The sequence below is a fragment of the Eschrichtius robustus genome, chromosome 14, assembly GCF_028021215.1.
Source record: "Eschrichtius robustus isolate mEscRob2 chromosome 14, mEscRob2.pri, whole genome shotgun sequence".
Lineage (NCBI taxonomy): Eukaryota > Metazoa > Chordata > Mammalia > Artiodactyla > Eschrichtiidae > Eschrichtius > Eschrichtius robustus.
In genome coordinates, this window is record NC_090837.1 from 25,988,395 (window position 1) to 26,003,850 (window position 15,456).

At 38.5% G+C, this 15,456-nt stretch overlaps 1 protein-coding gene across 7 annotated transcripts in view; it reads left to right on the forward strand.

Moving 5' to 3' along the window:
• Nucleotides 1–15,456, forward strand: part of SPECC1L (sperm antigen with calponin homology and coiled-coil domains 1 like) — a 120,648-nt gene that overhangs the window by 83,990 nt on the left and 21,202 nt on the right. For all 7 annotated transcript variants that reach the window (XM_068562600.1, XM_068562595.1, XM_068562594.1 and 4 more), the window contains one exon: nucleotides 28–130. In XM_068562600.1, coding sequence (XP_068418701.1) covers nucleotides 28–130 — 103 coding nt within the window. The remainder of the gene's footprint in view (nucleotides 1–27; nucleotides 131–15,456) is intronic.

The following is a 15,456-nucleotide window of genomic DNA, read 5'->3' on the forward strand; positions in this document are numbered from 1 at the left end:
CTTGGGTTCCTTATTTTCACTTATCAGAGAAGAAAGGAAGGACCCTCTCTCGGCATTGGCAAGAGAATATGGAGGATCCAAGAGGAACGCCTTGCTGAAATGGTGTCAGAAGAAAACCGAAGGCTATCAGGTAGCCCCATGGTTCTTTTGCCCCAGGGGAGCAGCTGCCACGCCAGGTGCTGACGGCGCAGCTCACCTGAGCAGTGACGAGTCCTGCACTGGGTTCCAAGTCTACCCTGAACGTGGCGGAGTATCCCTTGGATGAAATAAGTTTCTTACCTTTCCAGAGTAGCTAACCTTTACAATACTCTTGTTCAGCTGTTGTAGCACTTTCTCATTTAAGTCCCAGTTAATTGCTTTTGTTAAGGCCTCATCTGGACTAAGAGTGAAAATATATTTATTTTACTTTAAATTAAGATTTTACTTATCATTGGTATGTTTAAAGTTTTCTCTTAGCTTTTTCCCCTTCCTGCTGGGCTGTCTTTGTGCCCTGTCATTTCTCATCTGGACTGTTTTATAGCCTCTCCTTTCTTGCCCTGTCAGTCTCTCTCTCTTTTGTTTATTAACCTTTTTTTAAAAACTGAAGTGTAGTTAATTTATGATGTGTTAGTTTCAGGTGTATAACAAAGTGATTCATTTATACATATATATATATTTCTATTCTTTTTCAGATTCTTTTCCATTATAGGTTACTACGAGACATTGAATATGGTTCCCCTTGCTATGTAGCAGGACCTTGTTGTTTATCTATTTTATATACAGTAGTTAGTATCTGCTAATCCCAAACTCCTAATTTATCCCCCCCCCAACACACACACACACACACACACACACACACACACACACACACACACACACACACTATCCCCTCTGGTAACAGTAAGTTTGTTTTTTTATGTCTGTGAGTCTGTTTCTGTTTTGTAAATAAGTTCATTTGTACCATTTTTTTAGATTCCACACATAAGTTATATCATATGATACTTGTCTCTGATGTACTTCACTTAATATGATAATCTCTATATCCATGTTGCTGCAAATAGCATTATTTCATTCTTTTTTATGGCTGAGTAGTATTCCATCATATATATGTACCGCATCTTTATCCATTCATCTGTCGATGGATATTCAGGTTGCTTCCATGACATTATGCTAAATGAAATGGGCCATACACAGAAGTACAAATATTATAGGATTCCACTTATATGAACTCCGTAGAATAGTCACATAGAGACTGAAAGTAGAATGGTGGTTGCCAGGGGCTGGGGGCAGGGGGTAATGGGGATTTATTGTTTAAAGGGTACAGAGTTTCAGTTTGCAAGATGAAGAAAGTTCTGGAAATGGATGCCGGTGATGGTTATATAACCATGTGAATGTACTTAATGCCACTGAACTGTACACTTAAAAAATAATTGCTTAGCCCCCCCCCCCCCGCCAAAAAAAAAAAAAAAGAAGTAAATGATTGGGATACAGCTAGATAGAAAAACCTAGCATGGACATACAAGATTTGAACCATATACTATATACATGAACTGTGTACTAATTAGACCTGTGAGACATCTGTTCAACACTCTACCCAACAACAGCAAAATATGTATTCTTCTCAGGTGCATGTAGAACATTCAGGATAGGCTGTATGTTGAGTAATAAAACAAATCTCGATAAATTTTAAAAGATTGAAATTTCACAGAGTATCTTTTCTGATCATAATGGAATGAAATTAGAAATTAATAACTGAAGGAAAATTCACAACATAACATAACAAAACTATGGGAGGTGCTGAAAAGCAGCTCTCAGGGAAATTTATAGCTGTGAACACCTACCTTTATAAAGAAGAAGAATCTCAGGACTTCCCTCACGGTCCAGTGGTTAAGACCCCGCTCTTCCAGTGCAGGGGGTGCAGGTTTGATCCCTGGTCGGGGTACTAAGATCCCACACGCTGTGCGGTGTGGCCAAAAGATAAAAAAAAAGAAGAAGAAGAAGAAGAAGAAAAATCTCAAATCAGTGATCTAACCGTCAACCTGAAGAAAGCAGAAAAAGAAGAGCAGACTAAGCCTAAAGCAGTCAGAGGAAGGAAGGAATAAAGGTCAGAGAAGAAATAAAGGAGATAGAAGAATCAGTAGAGAACATCAGTGACACCAGAAGTTTGTTCTTTGAAAAGATCAGCAAATGTACAGATCTTTACCTAGATTGACAAAGGAAAAAAAAAAGAGGAGACTAAAATTACTAGAATCAGGAATAAAGGAGAGGACGTTACTAATGACCTTACAGAAATGAAAAGGATTAAAAGGGAATACTGTGAACAGTATACCAACAAATTGTTTAACGTAGATGAATTTGACAAATACCTCAAAATACACAAACTATAAAAATTAACTCAAGGACTTGCCTGGTGGCACAGTGGTTAAGAATCCGCCTGCCAATGCAGGGGACACGGGTTCGAGCCCTGGTCTGGAAGATCTCACATGCCGTGGAGCAACTAAGCCTGTGCGCCACAACTACTGAGCCCATGTGCCGCAACTACTGAGACCCGCGTGCCTAGAGCCTGTGCTCTGCAACAAGAGAAGCCACTGAAATGAGAAGCCGGCGCACTGCAACAAAGAGTAGCCCCCACTTACTGCAACTAGAGAAAGCACGCACGCAGCAACGAAGACCCAATGCAGCCAAAAATATAAATAAATAAATTAATTAATTAAAAAAAATTAACTCAAGAAGAAAGAAAATCTGGGACTTCCCTGGTGGTCCAGTGGTTAAAGACTTCACCTTCCAGCGCAGGGGGTATGGTTTCGACCCCTGGTCGGGGAGCTAAGATCCCATATGCCTCGCCGCCAAAAAAACAAAACATAAAACAGAAGCAGTATTGTAACCAAAAAATTCAATAAAGACTTTAAAAATGGTCCACATCAAAAAAAAAAAAACTTTAAAAAAAAAAGAAAGAAAATCTGAGTAGACCTATAGCAACTAAAGAAACAGAATTAGTAATCAAAAACTTTCAACAAAGAAAAGCCCAGGGCCTGATGGCTTCACTGGTAAATTCTACCAAACGTTTAAAAGAAGAATTAACAGCAGTCTTTCTCAAACTCTTCCAAAAATAGAATAGAGAACATTTCCTAATTCATTCTGTGAGGCCAGTATTACCCTGATAACAAAGCCAGAAAAAGACATCACAAGAAAACTACAGACCAATATTTCTTATGCAAAAATCCTCAATAAAATACGGACAAACAGAATCCAGCAGCAAATAAAAGGAATTGTGCACCATGACCAAGTCGGATTTATCCCAGGAATGCAAAGTTGGTTCAACATATGAAACTTAAAGTAATACACCATGTTGTGGAATAAAGGGGAGAAACCACAAAATCATCTCAGTGGATGCAGGAAAAGTGTTTGACAAAATTCAAAACCCATTCATGATAAAAAAAAAACACTCAACAAACTAGGAATAGAAGGGAACTTTCTCAACCTTATAAAGGGTATCTGTGAAAACCCACAGCTACCATCGTACTTAATGGTAAAAGACTAGGTGCTTCCCCCCCAAGATCAGGAACAGGAAAGGATGCCCACTCTCACCATTTCTATTGACATTTTATTGGAAGTTCTCGCTAGGGCAGCTGGGCAAGAGAAAGAAAAAAAGGCATTGAAAAGGAAGAAGTAAAACTATGTCTATTTGCAGATGACATGATTGCTATCTAGAAAACCTTCAAGAATTCACATAAACACCTTTGGAGCTACTAAACAAATCCAGCAGATTTACAGGATACAAGGTCAATATAAAAAGCAGTTGAATTTCTCTATACTAGCAGTGAAACTCTGAAAATGAACATAAGACAACATTTCCATTTATAATAGCATCATAAAGAATAATATATCCGGGGGAATTGCCTGAGGGTCCAGTGGTTAAGACTCCTCACTTCCACTGCAGCGGGCATGGGTTTGATCCCTGGTCCCTGGTGGGGGAACTAAGATCCTGTGTTCTGCGAGGTGAGGCCAAAAATAATAATAATAACATATCCGGAGAAAAGCATGGTTCGGAAGGATACATGCACCCCAGTGTTCATTGCAGCGCTGTTTACAGTTGCTGAGACATGGAGGCAACCTAGGTGTCCATCAACAGATGAGTGGGTAAAGAAGATGTGGTACGTATGTACAATTGCATGTTACTCAGCCATTAAAAAGAGTGAAATAATGCTGTTTGCAGCAACATGGATGGACCTGGAGGTTATCATACTTAGTGAAGTAAGTCAGAGAAAGACAAATATATGGTGTCGCTTATATGTGGAATCTTAAAAAATGATACAAATGAACTTACTACAAAACAGAAACAAACTCACAGACTTAGAAAACAAACCTACATTACCAGGAGGGAAGGGTGGGAGGGAGAGATAGACTGGGAGTTTGGGACTGACATGTAAACACTGCTATATTTAAAATAGATAACCAGCATGGACCTACTGTATAGCACAGGGAACCCTGCTCAATATTCTGTAATAACCTAAATGGGAAAACAGTTTGAAAAAGAATAGGTACATGTATATGTATGACTGAATCACTTTACACCTGAAACTAACACAACATTGTTAATCAACTATACTCCAATATAAAATAAAAATTTTTTAAAAAGAATAAAAGACTTAGAAATAAATTTAACCAAGGGGGCACAAGGCTTGTACACTGGAAACTACAAACATTGTGAAAGAAATTAAAATCTAAGTAAATGGAAAGATCCTTTGTTCATGGATTAGAAGTTTTTATACATGCTACAAAGTGGATGAATCTTAAAAATATTATGCTAAGTGAAAGATGCCAGACATAAAACTCCATCCTAAAAGACTTCAGTCCTCCATACCTGAAAGCGGGGGTAAAACTGATGCTCTCAGCTTTGCCAAGTGGCAAGAACATCAATGCTGTGGCTCCCAGTTTGATCAAGGACTGAAATCTCGAGCATAAATCAGTATTGCCCAACCCTTTACATTTTTTTCTTTAACATCATTTTTTTTTGGGCTGTACTTCACGTAAGATAACAGTTCACCCATTTAAAAATGTACATTTTAGTGTCTTCACAGAGTTGTGCAGCCATCACCACAATTAGTTTTAGAGAATTTTCATCAATCTGAAGAGAAATCTTGTACCTGTTAGCAGTCCCTCCCCATTTGCTGTAGGCAGCCACGGATCTACTTCCTGTCTCCATAGACGTGCCTGTTCTGGGCACTTCATGGCACTGGAATTACACAGCATGTGGTCCTCTGTGGCTGCCTCTTTCATTGAGCATAATGTTTTCACAGTTCACTTATGTTGTAGCATGTTCTCCACGTGTCACTCCTTTTATGACTGAACAGTATTCCACTTTGTGGACCACCTGTTGTCGTCCCATCATCTGCTGACGCCGTCTGGTTGTCATGGCCGTTACATACGATGCTGCTGTGCACACTGCGTACGAAGGCTTTGCATGGACATAAGTAATTTTCTCACCCTCCTGTCTGTCTTTTACTTGGCTGCCAAAGTGGTTTGAAATTGTGATCTGGTTATTTCTCTTTAAGCTGCTTCTCCTTTGCCATTTGGTTAAAGCCTCAAATCCTTGGTGTGGAGAACAAGACCCCTTACAGTTGATCTGGCCCCTGTGTAGTCTTATCGGCTTCTCCACAATCACACCTTGGCCACTGGTGCCCCCCATCCTGTCACTTCACCCCCTCCATCTGGGGAGTGTCTGCTCCTTCAGCTTCGAAGTCAGCATCTGTGCAACGTTGCCTTTGCCCTGCTCCGCCCCCGCAAGGGTTCATCCCTAATGTGCACCCCCTCCTGCCAGAGCCCCGGGAGCCTAGTTCTTCCTTGACTTGAACCCAGTCCAGGGCAGAGTGCTTTCTGTATATCAGGGCTTTTTTTTTTGGGGGGGGGGGCGGTCTTTGTAATTCATTTTCCCTGTGTTACAGAACCCCACGTGATATATCCCAAGGATACTGAAGTTGTCAGTCTGTGTGTGTGTCTTCCTTTCTAGACTGTGAGCTCCTTAGAAGGGCCTGTCTTTCCCAGTGTCCAGCAGAAGGCCCTGCACATGGCAGAGCTGAATGTCTGTCTGAACCTATATGTTGAATGTCACGGGATACCTTGGAGGTTCATTTTTAGAACAGTGGTTCTCAGGCTTGTATGCAAAAACCTGTGAAGATTGTGGGAAAAGTGCAGATTCCTGAGAACCAACCCTCAAGATTTATAATTCGAGAGGTGCGTCGGGAGACTCTGGAATCTGCATTTTTACAGGCATTGCACTTGATCCATAGACCATGCTGTGAGAATCACACATAGAGTCGTGATTAAGCCCTTGGACTTGAGTGTCAGGTAAGGTTTGAATGTCAGCTCTGCCTCTTACTGTGTGACCTTTTGCAAATTACTTAGCCTCTCTGGGCCTCAGTTTCCTCCTCTGTAAAATGGAAGCTTAAGTGAGGCAGTTGTGCACATTTCCAGCATATGCTATGCGTTTAACAGATTTTAAAAGTATTATTTTTCTATGTTATTGCATGTCATCTTGTAACATAAGCTTTAAATTTTCCTAGACCATTACCCTTAAATTGAGTAATTTTAGATAATTAGAAAGTACCTCCCCCTTGATTATGGCATTTTGCCATGTAGCAAGTTGATTAAAAATTAAGTAACCAAGTTGATTGAGGTAATTCAAGCATTAAGTCAATGATTTAACTAATGTCTCTTGGTTCCCTCCATTTAAATTCTCTGATTCTGTGGTTTTAAGGTACATTGTATTAAGTTAAAAAAAAAAACCACAAATCAATTCCTTAAGATCCTCAATTAATAATTTTAATTTTTTTTTGTTTACTGGGTACTTAAAATGCAAGGGGAAATATAATGCAAAACAGAATGGTTAGCCATACATAAAGAAAAACCTTTTTATACATTGGGCAGTCTGTGCTACAAACCCGTTTCCCCCCTTCCTTACTTCCTGTGGACACTTTTGTAATGATGTCTATGTATGGCTTTTTTGTTTGTCTGGCTTTTGTTTCCTGTGAGACTGGTATCTGTTTTGCTGTTTAAAAGTAGATAGGATGCTGGTTCTTTTATTTCAAGGTCTGTGAGTTAAAATTGGACATAATTTTATATGCATAATCTTTTTAAGCTGAAAGATATATCTGATAGAGCTCTTAATTTGTCAAGAGCCACGTAAGAAGTGCCAGAGCCCTTTCCTTATCGAGCTGTAAGTATGGATGAGCTTACCCCTCCTTGAAGCCAGCAGTGTGGGACCAGTCTTTGGTCTCTGACTTCCCACAATCAGCAGGAGAGGGCAGGCTGTGACACTGGACTGGCTCACTAGAGCAGGAGCTGTTACGTGACACTTAGCACATTCTGCACTCTCAGGCCCCAAGTGCATCGTTAGTGCTGGGACTGCGCGTGCTTTATGTCGTAGGAACTGTCTAATCAACAGAGATAGATTCCCTAATACTCATATCATCTTCCGCTAACTCTCTTAAGAGTCATCCTAAAATAATTGTACTAATCACTGTAATTTCATTAACCATCCATTACAAAACAAGCCCTTGTGAGTTGGCCTTTTACCTGACAAATACATTTTTTCTCTTTTAAATTGCGCCCTGCCACCAATTATTCACTGAAGTTTTAGAATACTAGAATATTACCCTTGAAGGGGACTTGACGATCTAAGTTAACTGTCAGGTTTACAGATGTGGGCCTGAACCCCTGCCAGGATCAATGACTCCCTCAAGGCTGAGCCATGAGTCTGTGGTATCACAGACAGCCTTCAGAACTATTGCTTTAAGGATTGAGTCTTTCTTCTTTTTTAATCAGTGCCTCAGCTTGTATACAATTGTGGGTTTTTGTTTTTTTTTTGATTTTTTTTTAATTTGTTTATTTTTGGCTGCATTGGGTCTTCGTTGCTGAACGCGGGCATTCTCTAGTTGTGGCGAGCGGGGCCTACTCTTCGTTGCGGTGTGTGGGCTTCTCATTGTGGTGGCTTCTCTTGTTGCGGAGCACAGGCTCTAAGCGCACGGGCTTCAGTAGTTGTGGCACGCAGGCTCAGTAGTTGTGGTTCGCAGGCTCTAGAGCACAGGCTCAGTAGTTGTGGCGTGTGGGCTTAGTTGCTCTGCAGCACGTGGGATCTTCCCAGACCAGGGCTCGAATCCGTGTCCCCTGCATTGGCAGACGGATTCTTTTTTTTTTTTTTTTTAAACATCTTTATTGAAGTATAATTGCCTTACAATGGTGTGTTAAATTCTGCTTTATAACAAAGTGAATCAGTTATACATATACAATATGTTCCCATTTCTCTTCCCTCTTGCATCTCCCTCCCTCCCACCCTCCCCATCCCACCCCTCTAGGTGGTCACAAAGCACCGAGCTGATCTCCCTGTGCTATGCAGCTGCTTCCCACTAGTTATCTATTTTACATTTGGTAGTGTATATATGTCCATGACACTCTCTTACCCTGTCACATCTCACCCCACCCCCTCCCCATATCCTCAAGTCCATTCTCTAGTAGGTCTGTGTCTTTATTCCCGGGCAGACGGATTCTTAACCACTGAGCCACCAGGGAAGCCCTACAATTGTGTTTTAAAATTAATTTAAATATATAGATACCTCTAGTAGTTCTTTAGTGCTTATGGAGAGAAGTGATGCTCTGCTGCCCTATACCATCACCTCTGTAAATTCTGCTTCCCAGAGGCAGCTACTCCAGTTCTTTGACTGTTTCTTTAGGGAGTAACAATGTAAGATTGATGGTATGAGACTAACCAGGTAATAAGGAATATAACTCGTACTTTCAGTATACTTTTCTTTGGTTCTAAATTTTATATTTAACAGCTTCTGTTGTACTGTTGTTTTCTTGTTCTGGGAAAACCTAATTGAATACAATCAAGGAGCCTCTAAAGGTTAATTTAAGAGAGCTTTACTTTGAAATCTCATTGTTTTCTGATAAAATACCAGGCCTAGAGATGGATTAGTTAATCCAAAAGATAATGAAATCACTTAATCTAGTACAAAATAGTTTTAATAAATGGGCAAAAGCTTTTAGTACTGCCTGAGGTAATGTAATCTCAAATAAACATTAAGAATGCACAGTTTTATTGAGGGATTTGCTCATTAGTGCTTGGGCCAAAGAAGGAAAGATTGTACATTTCTTAGTGGAGGTTAATGGAATCAGAAGAATTGATGGACTTGAATGGTTTAAAAGTGATGTTTTTATGTGCTATGCTTTACTTGCTTTCTAGCAATATTTCCTAATATAGAAATTAACTTATCAAATACATACTAAAGCTCTGTGCCAGGTAGTCTGCTGGGCATTGAAGCAGAAATCAGGAAATAGAAAAGTAGTTCCTGTTTCTGGAAGCTTGTGGACTAGTCAGTGAAATATGCATTAGTAATTAAAACTCAATATGGACTTCTGTGTATGGTTATGATAGGTTATCAGATCAAACTCTGCTGAGAACTGTTTTGTTTAAAATGCAAATATATATATATATATGTCTGTGAAGGCACTGGGGACTAATGAAGGCAGCTGGGACAAATTTGGCAGGAGCCAAGATTGCAGGGAGAAAGAGATCACACTGAGTTGAGCTTCTGTTTACACTGCCTTTTTCAACCCTTGGAGCATTTGCCAGCTCCTGGCATGGGTCAGAGACCAAACAGAAAGCAGTGGTCCAGAGCTTGTTTGAGAGTCACTGAGGAGGGAAACTAAAATCTGAATTTGGAGCTATACTAAGGCAACAGAGATTTGAGGGTCCTAAATCCCAGGGAGAAGACAGTCTCAGAGTAGTGAACTCAACATTTGACTTAGCTCTTGTCCTCAAGGTATTTGTCGCATGCTAAGATGCATGGAGGTGGACCTGGAGAACTTCAGCAGAAATCTGCTGCTGAGAGGATAGAGACTTCAGCACAGCTTTTGTTCTCCTGGTACCAGGAAGATAAAAACCAAAAGTTCAAGACCAGCCAAGGGGGAGTGACCCTGGCAAACATCCTGGGAGTTCAGTAGAGCCCTCAAAAGAACTGTGCCTTACAGATAAAGGTTGACTGGAAAAGGCCAGCTTGAAATTCAGCATCAGAACTTTCACCTGCTACATCGAGGTGATCAGCTGCCAGAAGAAACTTAAAACCTTTCTGCAGGGAGGTGGCACCATCCAGCCCCTTATATTCTGATACCCAGTGTCTTGCAGTCCATCAGAAATACCAGTCGTGCCAGTAAACATGATCAAATGACTGAAAATCAAGGGAAATAATGAGTAATATAGGGAGAAACTTCAGGTGATCCAGATACTTAGATTAGGCCTTTAAAATAACTGATTAATGTGTTCAAGGAAATAGATGAAGAGAAAGAAAATTTTACCAGAGAAATGGAATCTATAAAATAGAATCAGATGGAAATTTTAGAACTAAAAAAATACAATAGCTGAAATTAGGAATTCCAATACATGCACTTAACAACACGCTAGATACAATGCAAATTTGTGAATTGTAGGGTTGATCAGTTAAAAATATCCACAGTGAAGCACTGAGAGATGAAAGGTTGAAAAATACGTAAGAAGGTGTCATAGATGTGGGACACAGTAGAAGATTTAATACGTGTGTAGTTGGAGTCCTAGGAGGAGAGGGAAGGACAGGAGTGTCCTACTAAAACTGCCAAAAATGAAAGTCAATGAGAAAAATCATAAAATAGAGAGAAAAAGTAGTAGCTTCAGAAGAGTACTGATAAGACTGGCAACTTCTCCATAGATGGACAAAAACAGAATTTATCACCAACAGGCCCACTCTGAAAGAAAAAGGGAAATTCTTTCAGCAGAAAGAAAATAATCCCATGGGGAAACAAAATTATAGGAAGGAATAAAGAGCAATGGGAGAAATAAGTGTATGGGTAAGTATAAATGAATATTGACTCTGCAGTATAATAAAAATGTCTTGTTTAATGATGTATTTAGGTTTAAAATATAAAACAAAAATGGCTCAAGAGGTTGGTAGAAAAGTAAATGTCATTAACATGTTGTAAGGTCCTTGTATTGTCCAGAAAGTTATAAAATTCTGAATTTATGGTAGATATTAGTGAGTTAAGGGTCACATACCATAAGTCTCTAGGGCTGCACTGTCTGATACAGTGGCCATTGGCTGCATGTGATTATTGAGCACTTCAAATGTGGCCAGTCCAAATTGAGATGTGCTGTGATTATAAAACACACATCAGATTTTGAAGACTTAGTATGGGGAAAAAAGGATGTAAAACAACCCATTTAAAAATATTGATACATATTGAAATGATCATATTTTAATATATTAGATTGAATAAAACATATTAATATTATATGTCTTTTTACTGTTTTAATGTGACTGCTAGAAATTATACATTGGTAACAACTAAAACAATAATAAAAAATGGAAAATTAAGAGGCTAATAGAGGGGGAAATGGAGTAATAATAAATAACTCGATTAATCCAAAAGAAGGCAGGAAAGGAGAGAAAAGGAACAGAGCATAAGGGTACAGAAGTAAATTTAAACCCAAGTATATTACAGTTGCATTATACATACATGGACTGAGTATTACAGCTAAAAGACCGAGATTTTCAGATTATAAAAAACAAACCCAATGCTGTTTTGCATATAAGAACCATCCTTTAACTGGAAAGACTGAAGAAGATAAAAGAATGGGAAAGATACTATGCAAGCACTAATCAAAAGTTGGGAGATCTATACTAACATCAGACAAAGTACTTGTCACAGAAAGAAATATTACTAGGGATTTCCCTGGTGGTGCAGTGGTTAAGAATCTGCCTGCCAATGCAGCAGACATGGGTTCGAGCCCTGGTCCGGGAAGATCCCACATGCCGTGGAGCAACTAAGCCTGTGTGCCACAACTACTGAGCCTGCACTCTAGAGCCCGCCAGCCACAACTACTGAGCCCGCATGCTACAACTACTGAAGCCTGTGCACCTAGAGCCCATGCTCTGCAACAAGAGAAGCCACGCACCGCAACGAAGAGAGTAGCCCCCGCTTGCCGCAACTAGAGAAAGCCCACATGCAGCAACGAAGACCCAGCGCAGCCAAAAGTAAATTAATTAATTAATTTTTTTTAAAAAAGGAAATATTACTGAAGTTAAAGATGGCACTTCATTATGATAAAAGGATCAAAACAAAAATAGCAACAACTGCAGTAGTCAGGGCAGTCTTGGGAAACAGAGTTGGAAGACTTACATTGCCCAGTAAGAAGATTTCACGGGCACTTATATCCTAAACTCATATGCGCCTGATAACATAGCCCCAAAGAACATAAAGCAAAACTGACAGAACTGAAAGGAGAAAAAGACAGTCTCTCAGTCATATTTGGAGGTTTTAACACACCTCTCTCAGTAACTAGTAGAAGAAGCAAACAGAAGTTTAGTAAAGCTATAGAAGATTGGAGTAACACAGTTAACCAATTTGTCCTGACTGACAGCTATAAAATGCTGCACCAGACAACTGCAGATTGCCCATTCCTTCCAGTTGGCCACAGAATGTTGATCAAAATGGGCCATATGCTGAGCCTTATGTAGCAAGTCTCAAAAAATTTCAAAGAATTAAAATCCTTCAGAGCAAGTTCTCAAAATGAAAGGATAGATATGATCAGTAGATGCAGAAAAAGCATTTGATAAAATTCAGCAGCTGTTTCACTGTTTAATTTTTTTTAAAGGAACAAATTTCTAACAAATTAGGAATAGAAGCTGCTTTCCTTACTCTGATAAAAGGTATCTAGAAAAAAATAGTAGACAAGACATCAATCTTAACTGTGACATCAAGAGCTTTCTGCCAGAGATGAGGAAAGCAAGAAGACTGCTCTCACTTCTCTTCAATGTTGTACTGAAAGTCCTAGCTAGGTCAGTAAGGCAGAAAAAGAAATAAAAAGTGTAATGATTGAAAAGAAAGATATAAAACTGTTTATTTACAGACAGAATTATGATGTAGAAAATCTAACAAAGATGCAGATATAAACATAAGAATCAAACAAAAATTTTTTAAAGATTTCATTTTTATTAGCATTTTAAAAATCAAGTACATAGGAATGAATCTAATGCAAGCTGTATAGAACAGAAGAATATAAAATATCATTGTAAGAAGTTAAAGAAGACCTAAGTAAATGGCATGATGTGCTAATAAGTTCATTGATTGGAATGAGCAGATAATCTATAAAGTAAATGTAATCCCAATCAGAATATCAGCAGGGTTTTCTTTATTTTTTTAATGGAAATTGACCAGCTGATTAACATTTATATGGAAACCCACTTGGATAGATAGCCCGGGCAGTCTTGGAAAACAAAGCTGGAGGACTTGTACTACCCAATTGGAAGACTTCACAAGCACTTCATAAAAAAGGATATCCAATGGCCAGTAATAAACAGCTGAAAAAATGCTCAGCGTCATTAATCATCAGGGAAATACAAATTAAAACCACAATGAGGTGATGCTACAGCAGATTAGACACAGAATGGCTAATTCAAAAAGCTGATCATGCCTAGTGTTGGGAAGGAAGCAGAATAAGAACACTTAGACATTGCTGATGGGGTTGGAAAATGTTCCAGCCATTTTGGAGAACTATTTGGAAGTATCTACTGAAGTTGAATATTCATATATCATATGAGCAAGCAGTTTCACTCTCAGGTATATCTCAACCGAAGTGTGTACATGCATTCATCAAAAGACATGTATGAAAAAAAAAAAAAAGACATGTATGAGGTTGTTAACAATCTTGGGTTGCTTGAAACCCCAGAAGTTGGCAAGATTAGTCTAATATGTGTCAGAATAATGGTTAACCTTTAGGAGGTCACAGGAGGCTTTCTGGGTTATAAGTACTAGGTAACTAGTACTTATGAAAAATGGAAAAAATATGAATTCCATCATATTTTCTACATAGACAATTTTGCCATCTGCGACTAAAGACAGTTTTAATTCTTCCTTTATAATCTAGATGCCTTTTATTCCTTTTTCTTTCCTTATTGTACTGGCTAGAAACTACAGTACAATATTGAATAGAAATGATGGAAGCAGATATCCCTGTCTTGTTACTGGTCTTAGGGCAGGGGTCAGTAGAGTTTTACTTAAAGGCCTAACAGTAAATATTTTAGACTCTGTGGGTCACAGGTCTCTGTTGCAACTGTTCAACTCTGCCATTGTACCTTGAAATTAGCCATAAGTCAATACATAAATAAATAGGCGTGCCTATATTTTAGTCAAAATAGGCAAGAGGGTCATAGTTTGCTGATACCTATCTTAGGGGGAAGGCATTCAGTCTTTTACCATTAAGTGTACCATTAGCTCCAGGTTTTGTTGATGGCCTTAAGCTCCCTTCTATTCCTTGGTTGCTGAGAGGTTTTTTTGTTTGTTTTTGTTTTTTAGTCAGGAATTAGATGCCAGATTTTGTCAAATGCCATTTCTGCATCAATTGAGATGATCATGTGTTTTTTTTCCTTCATTCTGTCCATTTGGTATATTTCATTCATTGATTTTCATGTGTTGAACTATCCTTGAATTCCAAAAATAAATCCCACTTGGTCATGGCGTATGATCCTTTTAATATGCTACTGAATTTGGTTTGCTAGTATTTTGTTGAGGATTTTTACATCATTGTTCATAAGGGATATTTCTCTGTAGTTTTGTTTTCTTACAGTGTCTCTGTCTGGCTTTGGTATCAGGGTAGCGTTGGCCCCATAGAATGAGTTAGGAAGTGTTTCCTCCTCTTCAATTTTTGGAAAAGTTTTGAGGAGGATTGGTGTTATTTCTTCTTTAAATGTTTGGTAGAATTCACCTGTGAAGCCATCCATTCCAGGGCTTTTCTTTGTTGGGGGGTTTTTGATTACTGATTCAATCTTCTTACTAGTTAAAGGTCTGTTCAGATTTCCTATTCCTTCATAATTCAGCCTTGATAGGTTTTGTGTTTCTAGGAGTTTGTCTATTTCATCTGGGTTATCCAATTTACTGGTGAACAGTTATTCATAGTACTCTCTTATAATCCTTTTTATTTTTGTAGAATCAATAGTAATACCCCTCACTTTCTCATCTTAGTAATTTGAGTTTTCTCTCCTTTTCTTAGTCTTTCTAGCTAAAGGTTTATCAATTTTGTTCGTCTTTTCAAAGAACCAACTTTTGGTTTTACTGATTTTTCTCTGTTTTCTATTCTTTATTTTGTTTATCTCTGTTCTAATCTTTATTATTTCCTTCCTTCTGTTAGCTTTTGGGTTTAATTTGTTTTCTTTTTCTAGTTCCTTAAGATGTAAAGTTAGTTGGTTTGTTGATTTGAGTTCTTTCTTATTTCTGAACATTTAAGAGTTTATAGCTATAAATTTTCCCCCAACACTGCTTTTGCTGTGTCCCATAAGTTTTAGTTTTAGTATGTTGTGTTTTAATTTTCAATTGTCTTTTTTTTTTTTTATCTAATCTGGGGGCCAGAGTTTCTTTTTTTTTTTTTTTTTTAACTGAGTCTTTTATTTAGTT